Source organism: Ursus arctos, unplaced genomic scaffold (genome assembly GCF_023065955.2).
Source record: "Ursus arctos isolate Adak ecotype North America unplaced genomic scaffold, UrsArc2.0 scaffold_17, whole genome shotgun sequence".
NCBI lineage: Eukaryota > Metazoa > Chordata > Mammalia > Carnivora > Ursidae > Ursus > Ursus arctos.
Genome location: NW_026622841.1, coordinates 43,511,033 through 43,524,717, shown reverse-complemented (window position 1 = coordinate 43,524,717; position 13,685 = coordinate 43,511,033). Strand labels below are relative to the sequence as shown.

The 13,685-nt window shown below is 34.9% G+C and overlaps 1 protein-coding gene across 3 annotated transcripts in view; it reads right to left on the bottom strand.

Moving 5' to 3' along the window:
- SS18 (SS18 subunit of BAF chromatin remodeling complex) overlaps window positions 1-13,685 on the bottom strand; it is an 83,008-nt gene that overhangs the window by 37,574 nt on the left and 31,749 nt on the right. For all 3 annotated transcript variants that reach the window (XM_026496133.4, XM_026496134.4, XM_026496132.4), the window contains exons 4-5: window positions 8,461-8,614; window positions 4,814-5,035 (exon numbers count right to left, since the gene is read on the bottom strand). In XM_026496133.4, the coding sequence (XP_026351918.1) occupies window positions 4,814-5,035; window positions 8,461-8,614 (376 nt within the window). The remainder of the gene's footprint in view (window positions 1-4,813; window positions 5,036-8,460; window positions 8,615-13,685) is intronic.

Below are 13,685 nucleotides of genomic sequence, written 5' to 3'. Positions count from 1 at the left end.
AGAGACAACTAATTTATCTCAAATTTTTTTGTTATTTAAAATGTTTTTTGGGGTGCTTGGGTGGCTGAGTCATTAAGCATCTGCCTTCGGCTCAGGTCATGATCCCAGAGTCCTGGGATCGAGCCCCGCATCGGGCTCCCTGCTCAGTGGGAAGCCTGCTTCTCCCTCTCCCACTCCCCCTGCTTGTGTTCCCTCTCTCGCTGCGTCTCTCTCTGTCAAATAAATAAAATCTTCAAATAAACAAATAAACAAACAAATAAATAAATAAAAAGTTTTTTATTCCAACCAACTAATTTCATATAAACTATGCAAACAATTACTGAATGAGGGTTTTAATATGAATTGTTTCACTTAAGCTTACTTATTAAGTAATTTAGTCAAAGGTCTCACATACAATCTACAGGGCCAAGATACAGATCCAAGTCTGAAGAATTATACACATGGAACTTGTGAAATACACATTTTAACACAAATATAGTAATTTGTGAAAACCCCTTATATTTGAATATGTAATTAGTAAAATGATGTTAAATGAGAAAAGTTATAATCATTAATGCCTAGGAATAAAAAATACGCTAATTCTATCAAATGTGACTGTTGGTCATTTTCAGAAAGCCTTGCTGTTCTAATTTTACTTTTATTACACTAATGAATATACCTGTTGCTTTATTAAAGAAATATATCTAAGGTACTAACTGTCTTTCCAGGTCATTACATGACATTTGGGTTTAATTCCTATTCACTGAAGAAACAGATTTTGTATGCCTACCATCAGACATTGTTCTAGGCACTAGAACAAAATAGTATGAACATCCTCCTTCATTTTGTAATTCTAATGAATTCAAGTATTTGAATTCTAGTGAAGTTTATATTATATACAGGAGTAAGCAGATCCAATTATGTAAGAAAATGGTGATTCACTTTTAATAACTCTTACTCTTAAAGTTCAAAGTGATAATCCTTGAACTTTTATCTGAACAATAGTGAAAATAACAAAGGAAAGTTTATGTTGGATTGATCAAATTTACAACATTTTGCGAGCAGTGTAAGAAACAAATTAAAAACTTCTTAAAACTTTCATTTTATCTGGAAGCAGTAGACCCTCTAAACCAACAGAGAGGAAAATACTTTGCTGTAATAATAAATCTAGCTGCCAAATTAAAGAATATTTCAGTCTTCTCAAGTCATAGATACATATGAAACTATATATCTACTAGAAGTGGGCACAATTACAATGCCATTGTCACATACGCATTTTTTTAAGTTCAAAAAAAAGAAAAGTGCTGAATTTTTTTTTTAAATAACCATGAACACAGTAATATATAATTAATACATTTAATGGGGTCAACTTTTTGTGCAGCTTTTTGAAAAGATGTATTCTGTGTGGCAGGTCTGCAAGGTTTTGTTATAATAATCTTTGCACTGATTTGGTTTAATTTTTCAGTAAAACTCAAGAGCTAAAAACAACTTTTAAAGAACTAATGAAGCTCAAAAGATTTCACAGTTTCATTCCTAGAAATGATACTTCTCTTATAACACTAGTATACAGTGTGGCTTATTATACTGGAGTTAACAGTATAAGTTAACAGACTATTTCTCTCTGCTTTCTGAAACAATCGAAATGATAAATTGTAAATATATATCCGACTCTTGGATTAATTTCAATCAGTCTCCTAAATTACAATGACAACATTTTTAGACAAGTTATTTTTTCCCCCTTAATTTCATTTTCAAAGCAGAGAGAGAAAAAAAGGAACAGAGGGAGGGTAAAAAGAAAGCCACTTCAAAGCTACCAGAACAAATGCATCTAGACCCTGACTTGCAATGTTTTGTTTCAAAAACTACGACCACATCATCAGTTAAAGCTCCCAAATATGTCAAACAGTTAATAACTATTAATATAATAATTAAATAACTGCCTTTAATTCCTCCTTTTCAAAACAAAATTAAAATTCTCTGGATTACTCTTTTTCTGTTTTTCCTGTCACTTGAAATCCCACAAATGTTTCTTTTCCTTGACTAATTAACCCCATTATTAAAATATCGTTAAGTAGCTTTAACAGTTTTTCTAGTATCTCTTGATACAGAGATATGTATGCAGAAATATAGGGATAGCCAAAAGATTTCAATATTTTTATCTTAACTCGAACAGCTAATAGTATCTCAACAAACATTAAGAAAAATTTTTGAAAGTCAAAAATGTTTCTGTTCATAGAATTTGAATGTTTCCTAAGCATTTCTCAAAGAAGGACTATTTAAAATGTGGTCTCCTTTGATTTACTTCCACCTATTTATCAAAACAGATTTTATTTATTTATTTATTTTAGGGGGAGGGAGCAGAGAGAGAGGATCTCCAGCAGACTCCCCGCTGAGCACAGAGTCCAAGAACAGAAAACTAATAATGTAAAACATGTAGCTTAGTTTTAAAGCTATCTAAGAAAATATTTTTTTAAAGATTTATTTTATTTATTTGAGAGACAGAAAGCACGCATAGAGGGGAAAGGCAGAGAGAAAAATGAGCAGACTCTGTGCTGAGTGCAGAGCCCCACGGGCAGGGGAAATGCCTCGGAATCTCACGACCAGACCTGAGCTGAATGTTTTATATGAAATGAATATTAAAACTTTAAATTAAAACTCATATTTAAAATTTTTTTTCATCCAATAGCTATCATATAATTAAAATATCTTTACGAGGAACTCATAGGATTAAAACCATAGATATTGCTACAACCTCATATAACTTTCTCTCTTTTTTGGCAATTGTAGTTTTCTTTGGTGTTCTTTGTATCTGAAATATCAAAATTTAACTGCAAAGTTTATTTGTCCTGAAGAGATTTTTTAAATATTGAAAAGTTCCTCGCTGATTTCCATCGTACTCTTTTTTAAAAAGTAACTTATTTCTTTAAATCAGATCCTTACGTAGAAAATATAGAAAATGACTATTAAGAAATTCACAGATTATGCAAACAAAGCAAAAAGCACTTATAGTTTAAAAAGAAAAACTGTACATTAGTAATACAAATACAAAATGTGACATTTTAAAAAATAGTTGCTTCCTAAGTTTAGAACAAAAAATTCCTATAAACACCTCAATTCTTTTCTCCAAAAAGTTACTATTTTCTACATACACATTGCTACATGCATGACTTTTTGGTTCTTCAAATCGTATGATGTCATATCAACCCAATATTATACAGCAACACCCATTCTTGTGCACACCCTATTCTTTTCTTCATGATAGTTTCTAAGTAGTGTGCCATCATTACTGTAGTTGCTGTGAGAATCATTATGAATTTTCTTGCTCTCTCTCCTTTTAACCAAACTGTATAGAGAAACATCTGGACTCCCTTCTGACCTGGCACTGACTGGATCTTGCTGTTATTTTGAACCTTTAATTGCCCTAATTAAAAAAAAAAAAAAATCCATCATGGGCACTAAACAACTTTGAGGGAAAAAATGGATGGAGCAAACACCAGTTTTGTGATGCTACATTGACAATTTATTCTACTGTCTCTTTGTTTTCAGTGTATCTCATGAAAATTACAAAAAAATCTGTATTACTCTTTAAATATCAGAATATATTATTTCATCATAAGTAATTGTCAACAGATTAACCTTAACTTCTTTTATCTGGGTGAATTTTGGTGATTTGTTTTTCAAAATCAAAATCTAGAAAATTTTATTGCATTAACCTCACATTTTGTAATTGAAATAGCTTTAGGCTGGCAATATGCCAACTGTTTTAAAGGGCAATTAGCAGAACAGAGCGCCACTTACTGGTTTTTAGTTATTATTCACAAGAATACTTAAAAAAGAAACATGATAATTTCATTCTGAGATTGGTAATAAACTTTAATAGACTTCACCCCATTCTAAGAAGAGAAGAAGACAGCAGCATCTCCACTGAACACTCTAATAAACAAATTACGTTAAAATCACTTCTCAATGCTGAAATACAACATCAGAAAACATTCATAAAAATCAAGGGAAATTAATATAAATTAATATGTCCTTAATAAGTAAAATAAACCAACGAATAAAATCTTTTTAAGGGATTGTACTTGCAAAGATAAAATATCTTCTCAACTTTCTAGCTCTAAACCAAATGTTTGGTTATTCATTTATTAGATTGAAAAAAAATTTTTCTTAAATAAAAATCCAAGAACCTCAAATGAAGTGTCCAAAAGACATAAAGATAAATAAGCTTTAAAAGCTTGATTAAGCAAACTTATAAATATAAAAAAAATTATTTCAAGCTAGTTTCAAACTCAATGTTCCTTTTTTATGGATAGGATTATGACTCACTTCAAACTTTTATTTTCATGAATCAGCTACCAACTTGGAAAAAAAGGTTTTATTTTCAAAGGCTAACACAGCAGTCTACTCAAGAACGACATCAGGGGCTGGAGTGCCTGGGTGGCTCAGATGATTAAGCGTCAGCCTTTGGCTCAGGTCAGGATCCCAGGGTCCTGGGATCAGCCGAAGTCCGGCTCCCCGCGGAGCTGGAAGTCTGCTTGCTCCCCCCTGCCCCACTGTGCTCTCTCTCTCAAATAAAAAAAATTAAAAAAAAAAAAAAAAATGACATCGGGGTGCCGGAGTGGCTCAGTTGGTTAAGCATGACTTCAACTGTGGTCATAATCTCAGGGTCCTGGGATCAAGCCCTGCCTGGAGCCCCACCTGCATCCCTATGTGTGGAGTTCTCTGCCCAGCTGGGAGTCTCTGCCCCTCCCCCTGCTCATGCTCACTAATACATAAAATCTTTGATTAAAAAAAAACAACCTTTTAAAAGAAGAATGACATCAAGCTTATTTACCTTGGTTTGGTTGCATATTCATATTTGGTCTGGGGCCATAGCTTCCTATTGGTTGCCCTTGACTCATCGTCATCTGATTCTGTACTGGCATGCTCTGTGATGATGGCACAGAATGGTTGTAACCTCCCATGGATCCATGGCTACTTGAAGGCATGTTCATGGAACTGTTTGTCATATTGAGTTGATTGGGTCCAGGTCCCTGAATAGGCATATGGTTAGGCCCTTTGAAGAAAAGTGGTCAGAACCAAATATGAAAGTTAAACAGATGGTCTATTAAAAAGTGCTTTAAAAGCTTTTTATTTTTTTGCATACCATAATAATAATACCAAACAATAACTTGAGTATTTAATCAATAGCAAACAAAGTAAATGCTTTACATGAATGATAGCAAATACTGTGAGGTAGATGCTATTCCCATTTTATAGATTAAGGAACTGATGCTTTTAGAAGCCAGCAACATTCTGAAAAAGAAAAGCAATGATGAAGGACTAGCTTTATAAGAGAGCAAAACATATAAAGCTGGAATAATTAAAAGTGTGTAGTATTAGCACATAAATGAATTAACAGATCAATGGGCCCAGAGTAGAGTCTAAAAACACATCCAAATTTCTAATTTTGTCAAGTAGTGATGAAATTAAATATCAGTAGCAAAAGAAAGACAATTCAATAAATAGTGTGACCACTGAGTAGCTATCTGGAAAATGGCCTACCACATTCCTTCTACCAAAAATAGTTTCAGACGAATAAAAAAATTAAGCATTACAAAAGAAAAAACAAAAATGAAAAAAAAACCTTAAAGGAGAATTTCAAAAAGGAGAACTTTTAAAATAATCTTGAAGCGGAAGGGCCTTCTTATATGCCAGAAAACCCAGAGCCATAAAAGGCTAATAAGCTAGACTACATAAAAATAAAAAATTTAAATATGACCAAACCAGACCAAACTAAACAAAATAATAAAAAGAAAAACTGGGAAAAAAATTTTAACAAGACCTATCACAGACTGAACTAAAGTTAGTAAAAGACCACCATCAATAAAAGAAATGGCAAGGGACATGAATCATCAGTTCACACAAAAACTACCAAAGGGACATAAACATGAGAGGACTGCTTGCTTCACTTACAATAAAAAGGCCAATTAAAACTATGAGACCCTTTTTTCATCTTTCAGATTCCAAAGACCCAAAGTTTTAATCTATGAAGAAAAGTAATTTCACACATTGTTGAGGTATATAAACATATACATAAGTACTATTTTTATGTAGAGCAATTTGGCAACAACTACCATATTTTAAAATGCATATACTTTTAACCCAACAACGGCAGTTCTATAAATATACAGTTCTTTGTGTGTACACGTACATGAATGCAAAACTGTATATGTGTGCTTATTTATTTACTTATTTACTTTTATTTTACAGGCATACTCACAGAAGCATAATTTTTAATACCAGAAGACTAGAAATAACCTGTATTTCCATCATAAGGAACTCTTCAAATAAATCAGGGGCACCCATGAAAAAGAATGAAATACAGTCACCAAAAGCATGAGGCAGCTCTTCAAGTACTGAGTGGTCTCCAAAATATATCTCTATATACTCACAGGCTCTAAGATCTATCTTTAAGAGGGAAAGAATATTATATATAATACTACATAATGTATGCTACCACTTGTTTTTTTAAAAGAATAAGACAAAAAAAAAGAGGGTGTTATGCATGTGTTTTGGATACAGAGAATCTCTCTTTAAGGATAACTAGAACCAATGACTCTCTGGAACAAAGTATCTGGAGGCAGGGGCTATATACCCTTTGGTACCTTTTGACTTTGGTACCACAGATTTATTATTATCTAATTTTTTTTAAATCGTTAAATGTTTTTAAAAAGGAACGTGAAACTGTGGTTATTTGACCAAAATCAAGGAGCATGTAAATAGCTCTACAACTTAGATTAGAAAATATTAAAAAAACAAAACTAAAATAGGAAATTAAAAGCTTTAGATACAAATTCATATGCATAAAAAAGTTGGCTAAGCTCTATTAAGGAGCTTATTAAATAAAGGAAACATAAGTAACTGGACTTCAATTTCTCCTACAACTAACTAGAACTCTATGTAAGAGAGTTGTTTTGGAAGCTCTACAGTGTTCTGGACAACGCAGGTCATAACTAGTTGAAAATCTCTGGTTTATAAAGAATATAACTACTCCAGATGGCCTTATACAAAAGCCCAAATATCATGTTAACCATAATTACATTGCTGCTCAAGTGCTTCTTTGGCCTTAAGCTTGAATGTTACATGGAGAAGTTAAGTCAAAATTCTAATTAACAGTACCACCATAAAAAGTCACAAACTCTTAACTTGCTAACGTGCATTAGCACTACCCTTCCAATTCTAAAAACAACAGGTCCTGATGAGCTAAATGTGAATTCAGCAAGAAGCATCCTCCTGACTACAACCTAACAAATAGTTATGTCTTTATTCACATCCCCACACAGGGTGTGGGTTGTGCGGGCCATGGATTGTGGCAAGTCTCCGCAGGAAACAAGATAGCCACCAAAACAGCACCACCTTCCTACAAGATGAATCAATCACATATCAATCTTCTATAAACCAGGCTACCTGGCTTCTTTTGCTCTGTGCTCCCCTTTACCTCATTTCCTATACCCATTGTCTCTGGACACCAATGTTACCAACCAATACATTCAGCTAAGACAACACTATCCTAAGGATGCTAATTACTAATTTTAAAAATGAACTACTTTGTAATTTTAATTTAGTTTCATTATTCCTATTTGCATAATACTTCCTTTTAGTTAATGAAAATAGCCTTTGTCTTTAGAAAGTAAAAATATTCTCATATCAAATGCAGAAAACCCACCAAAAATTATGGGTATGGGTTGCAGCTAGTGTTACAAAAACAAAACAATTTAAAGATACTTTTCAGATTAAAAGTTCAAACCAGCAAAAGGTAACTAATTAAGCATGCAATAACCTAGAAGATATTCTCAGTGGCTCCAAACTTAAAATGGATAAGTAGTAATGGGAATATCTCATTATATAAAACATTTGACATTATTTTTCTTTTAAATCGACTTTAATATCAATTTCCATATTTATATTATGCTATAAACATATGTATGCATAAAAATCTATACTCATCTTCAACAGTATCAATGAGGAAATACTAAATATATTAGTACTTTACAGATTTTCTTTCTTTTCCCCACGTGTTTTTTTCCAGCAATACTGTCTCCGGGACCAGTAAATTTTTAAGTAAATACCAAACCCAAGGAAACGTTATAGTACCTTTATAATCTATAAAGAGATTTTAATTCTTAAGTCATGGCGCAACGCCTTTTTTTCCAAAAAGCTTCTAAAGCCAGCTGTACTGCATAGTTTCAGACAGACTAAATTTAGCCAGTTCTGTTCATCAGAGGAATGCTGTGTGTCAGCTACATCAAAGCCCAAGGGCAGCCTGATAAACACTGAATACAGGTCACGTAGCTCTGTAGCTAACAAACTCTAAGAGAGCTTGTACTCGGGGGCATTCAAAGCAGTTTTGTCATCAACAATCTAGTATCCCTTGAGCCCCCATGTCGTTTCAGTTGCTAAGCAACTCTGGTGTTAATGTCTTAGAGGAGAAAAACTTACCAGGCATCTGGCCGTTCATCTGGTTCTGCATGTGTGGTGCAGGAGGACCCCCACCTACCATTCCATCTGAAGGCATGTTGTGAGAGCGTGGAGGTGGGGGAGGGCCGCTCTGATTCATCCCTCCAGGACCCATAGGCATATTCTGTGTGGGTGGCTGAAAGAAGACAGTTTAGTAAAACAAGAGAAACAGTTAGACTAATATATTAAAGATGCATATAACAGTTGCCTATATTATTAAACTGAACAGAAACAAAAACAAATGCATTTCAACTTATTCTAATGCATTTTAATCATAGACCAAATTATTTACATCAAATTTAATATGCCCCAAAAACTTATCTTAGTATGAAGATATCTGACCACCTCAGACCAAAAGAACACCACCAATTAAGGTATATTTTACCTTACAAAATCTCAATAGTGAAAATAAATTTTTTTAATATTCTATACAAAAATTCACATTTATTTATATATAAGGATTTTTAATGTGTCCATTGTTGCTAAATTATGTTTTAAAACTTCAATCTCCTTAAATTAATATATTTAGATATATTTACTATTAATGATGGATTTTACCTGAAAAGATACAATAACAAAAAACTATAAAAGGACCAGAAGCCCCAAAATGTGATATACTTTGTACTACAGTTTGAGAGGGAAATAAAGTAATTTTGGCAAGAGAATGTTTTAAACCACGAAGACTCAGTTCAGTCCAACATTTTTGTGCCGACGACTCCTATAGATCGAAAACATTACTGATGGCCTCCAAGGGTACAGAGACAGCTGCCTCAAAAGGATGCCTTTGGCAAATTTCCTAATGAAAGTGTGAAGAAAATCACTGACTAACCTTGAGAGTTCACAAAAGGGCGAAAGGAAAAACACAAATACAAGGTGGTCGGCAACACCTGGCTTCCTTCTTAGAGATATTTTGGTAAAGAAAGCAAATGGTTAGCTGCTTTCCAAACCCCCATTTTTAAGCCTACAGGAGAAGGAGCTATATTCTTTACACGTCTCTGTCTGCCTTCTTTCTCTATTTCTCCATGTTCTAAAAACATAACATCTACTCCTGTAACTTTAGTCATTCTCTTCCTTCCACATTTTTACATGGCTAGTTAGTTAACCTTTCTGTACCATCCAGATTTTGGGAACACAATCCTCTCTGGTACCCTTAACAGATAAACACTGCCTTTTAGCCATCACATGTAAATACTCAAATTGCCATCCATTTAATAATCACTAACATCTACAAATAACCAAGTACTATTCTAATAGTAACCACTTAAAATTCATAGTCTCTGTGCACCTGGGTGGCTCAGTTGGTTAAATGCCTGCCTTTGGTTCAGGTCATGAACCCAAAGTCCTGGGATCAAGCCCCAAGTCAGGTTCCCTGCTCAGCAGTGAGTCTGCTTTTCCCACTCCCTCAGCCTCTCCCCACCACTCGTGCTCTCTCTCCTAATAAATAAAAAATAAGATCTTAAAAATAAACAAATAAAATTCACAGTTTTTGTTTCTTCACTACTAAATCCAGAAAATAATTGCTCTTCATTAACTATTTCCTCCTCAATTCTCATTTTAAATTTTTATCCACTTTGGATTCTTTAAACACTTAACAACTTTGTTCAGTTTTTTTTAAATTACCAACATCAACTCTGTGTCACGTATCTTATGTTGAAATGATACTTTACTATCGTTCAAACACAGCTGTGACCCTCTAGTTTGAAAATAAAAATCCTTCCTTCTATAGTCTTATCCAAATTTTCTGCTGAAAATTTATGTTCTCACTCTCAAAAGATAACAGTTTTTTCGTTTTCTTGTGATGCACTTAATGAAATATCAGTATTCACAACTCCCATCATAATAGAGTAGCTTGTATCAAACTAACCCTCCTGCTAATAAAAGTTATAAAATCTGGGGGCACCTGGGTGGCTCAGTCGTTAAGCGTCTGCCTTCGGCTCAGGGTGTGATCCTGGCATTATGGGATCGAGCCCCACATCGGGCCCCTCCACTGGGAGCCTGCTTCCCCCTCTCCCACTCCCCTTGCTTGTGTTCCCTCTCTCTCTGGCTGTCTCTCTCTCTCTGTCAAATAAATAAATAAAATCTTCAAAAAAAAATAAAATTAAAAGTTATAAAATCTGGACAAATGTAAAAACTGTTTGAAGACACTGAAGAGCAACATACGCAGAGAGAAGCAGGAGAGGCTACAACTCCAAAGAGAAGGGAAGCACCAAAGATCAGCTCCACAAGCACCTTTACTTTGTCCTTGACTTTGCTGTGTAACAGGAAAACAGAGCCCAAGCAGAAGTGGCAGCCCTACTGGGCTGAGAAGAAGATGGAGTTCTGGGCTATCAGAAAGCTAGAAATCAAAGAACAAAGTGCCAGAGTGGAAGAACCACAAAAAGGACAAAAATTCAAGAAAACTAGCATAAAACAGCAGCTAAGAGGCTAAAGAGCTGAGCGGAATATTTCAGCTTCTGCCCAATGCTAAAGAAACAGACTGGAGTGTAGTCTCTACCAAGTTAGAAAGGCCTTCAAAAACAACTCAAGCTCTCTGTTGAGACTTCAAAAAGGCTCTCCTTAGATTAAGGTCAAAATGGAACATATCAGCCCTAACAAATCTTTTTTTTTTAAAGTATTATTTATTTATTCGACAGAGAGAGGGACAGCCAATGAGAGAGGGAACACAAGCAGAGGGAGTGGGAGAGGAAGAAGCAGGCTCCCAGAAGAGCATGGAGCCCGATGTGGGGCTCGATCCCAGAACCCTGGGATCACGCCCTGAGCCAAAGGCAGACGCTTAAAGACTGAGCCACCCAGGTGCCCCAGGCCTAACAAATCTTATAGTCAATGTTCAGTACTCAAGGTAATCTAGTATTTCACCTTCCAAAGGAAAACTTAACTCTCTTTGGAGGAAAACAACACCAAGTAAAGCCTCTATAATTGTTCATTTATAAGCCTGGCATTCAATGAAAAATTACGAAGCATTCTAAAAAGTAAGAATGAACAGCCAACACTCATTAGGATGGCTATAATAATTTAAGAAAGAAAAAACCTACATAAAGTAACAAGGGTTGGCAAGAATGTGGAGAAAATGAAACTCTCATACATGCTGGCAGGATTGTAAGGGGTGCAGCCACTGTGGAAAACAATTTGGCAGTTCCTCAAAAAGTTAAACATAGAGTTACCATATGACAGAGCAATTCCACTTCTGGTATAGACCCAAGAGAACTGAAGACATGCATTCACACAAAACTTGCACACAAATGTTCACAGGAGCATTATCCATCATAACCAAAAAACAGGAAAAATTCAAATGTCTATCAACTGATGAATAAACAAAAATATCCATACAACGGAATATTATTTAGTCATAAAATGAAATGAAGTACTGATGTATACTACGACACAGATGAATCTTTTTTTTTAAAGGTTTTATTTATTTGTGAGAGGGGGAGAGAGAAAGCACAAGCAAGGGGAGCAGCAGACTCCCAACTGAGCAGGGTGCCTAATGGGAGGCTCAATCCTAGGACCCTGGGATCATGACCTGAGCTGAAGGCAGATGCTTAACTGACTGAGCCACCCAGGCATCCCAACACTGATGAATCTTGAAAACACTATGCTAGGTGGAAGAAGTCAGACTCAAAAGGCCACACATCATATAATTCCATTTATATGAAATATCCAGAAGAGGTAAATCCAGAGAGAAAGAACATACACTAATTAGATGGTGCCGAGGGGTAGGTAGAGGAAGAACTGGGATTGATGTCAACAATTATGAGGTCTCTTTTTGAGTTGATGGAAATGTTTGGGAATTAAGATACTGGTGATGGTTGCATAGCATTGTGAATACACTAAAAACCACTGAATTACATACTTTAAAAGGTTAAAATGGTGACTTTCATGTCATGTGAATTTTATCTAAAATTTAAAAAAAAACCAGATGAACAAGTAAGAGAAATAACAGAACACAGAAAAAGACAGGTCATTCAGTTTGGAGCTATCTGAGACACCTTAAAATAACTGATATGTTCAGGGACAAAAACAAAACAAAACAAAACAAAAACAAAGTAGGATCAATGGAGAATTTCAGCAAAGTCCTAGAATTCTTAAAAGAGTCAAATGGAAATTCCAGAACTGGAATATATAGTCAATGAAATGAAGAACTCACTAGTTTAGAAACAGTAAAACAGAAGACTGGTAAAAACTGGAAGAAATGTACACAAAATATGACACAGATATAAAGGAGAGAATATACCAAAAAAAAAAAAAAAAACCATAAAGACATGTACAACATACTACAAAGATCTAACACACAACTAACTAGAGTCAGAAAAGTAAAGAAAATGAAACACAGGCAATATCTGAAAAATACTAGTCAAAAATTTTCCAAAGCTAACACAAGACATGAGTCTCTAAGCAAACATACAAAGTTCTATAAACCTCAGCAGAATATGAAGAAAAACATACCTGAGTCAAAGTCTTAAAAACCAAAGTCAGAGAAAACCTTAAAAGTAGCCCAAAAGGGGCATCTGGGTGGCTCAGCTGGTTAAGCATCTGCCCTTGGCTCAAGTCATGATCCCAGAGTCCCAGGATCGAGCCCTGCACTGGGCTCCCTGCTCAGCGGAGAGCCTGCTTCTCCCTCTGCCCTTCACCCCACTCATGCTCGCTTTCTATCTCTAAATAAATAAATAAATAAATAAAATCTTTTTTTTAAAAAAATCATTTAAAAAAGTAGCCAGAAAAAAATAAGACATAAAGGAAGGGCAATAAGACTAACCACCATTTTTTTTAATCAGAAACAACAGAAATAGAAGACAATAAAATGACATCTTTAAAATGCTAAGACAAAACAAGAAAATAAACCAACCAATCTAGAGTTCTATAAGAGAAAATATCTTCCAATAAGATGATGAGTTAAAAAGTTTCAGATTGGGGCGCCTGGGTGGCACAGTCGTTAAGCATCTGCCTTTGGCTCAGGGTGTGATCCCAGCGTTCTGGGATAGAGCCCCACATCAGGCTCCTCCACCGGGAGCCTGCTTCTTCCTCTCCCACTCCCCCTGCTTGTGTTCCCTCTCTCGCTGGCTGTCTCTGTCAAATAAATAAATAAAATCTTAAAAAAAAAAAAAAAGTTTCGGATAAACAAAAGCTGAGAGAACTTGTTACAAGTGAAGGGACTTTATCAAGGCAAAGGGCAACAACTCCAGATGGAAGCACAGAACTAGAGGATTTAA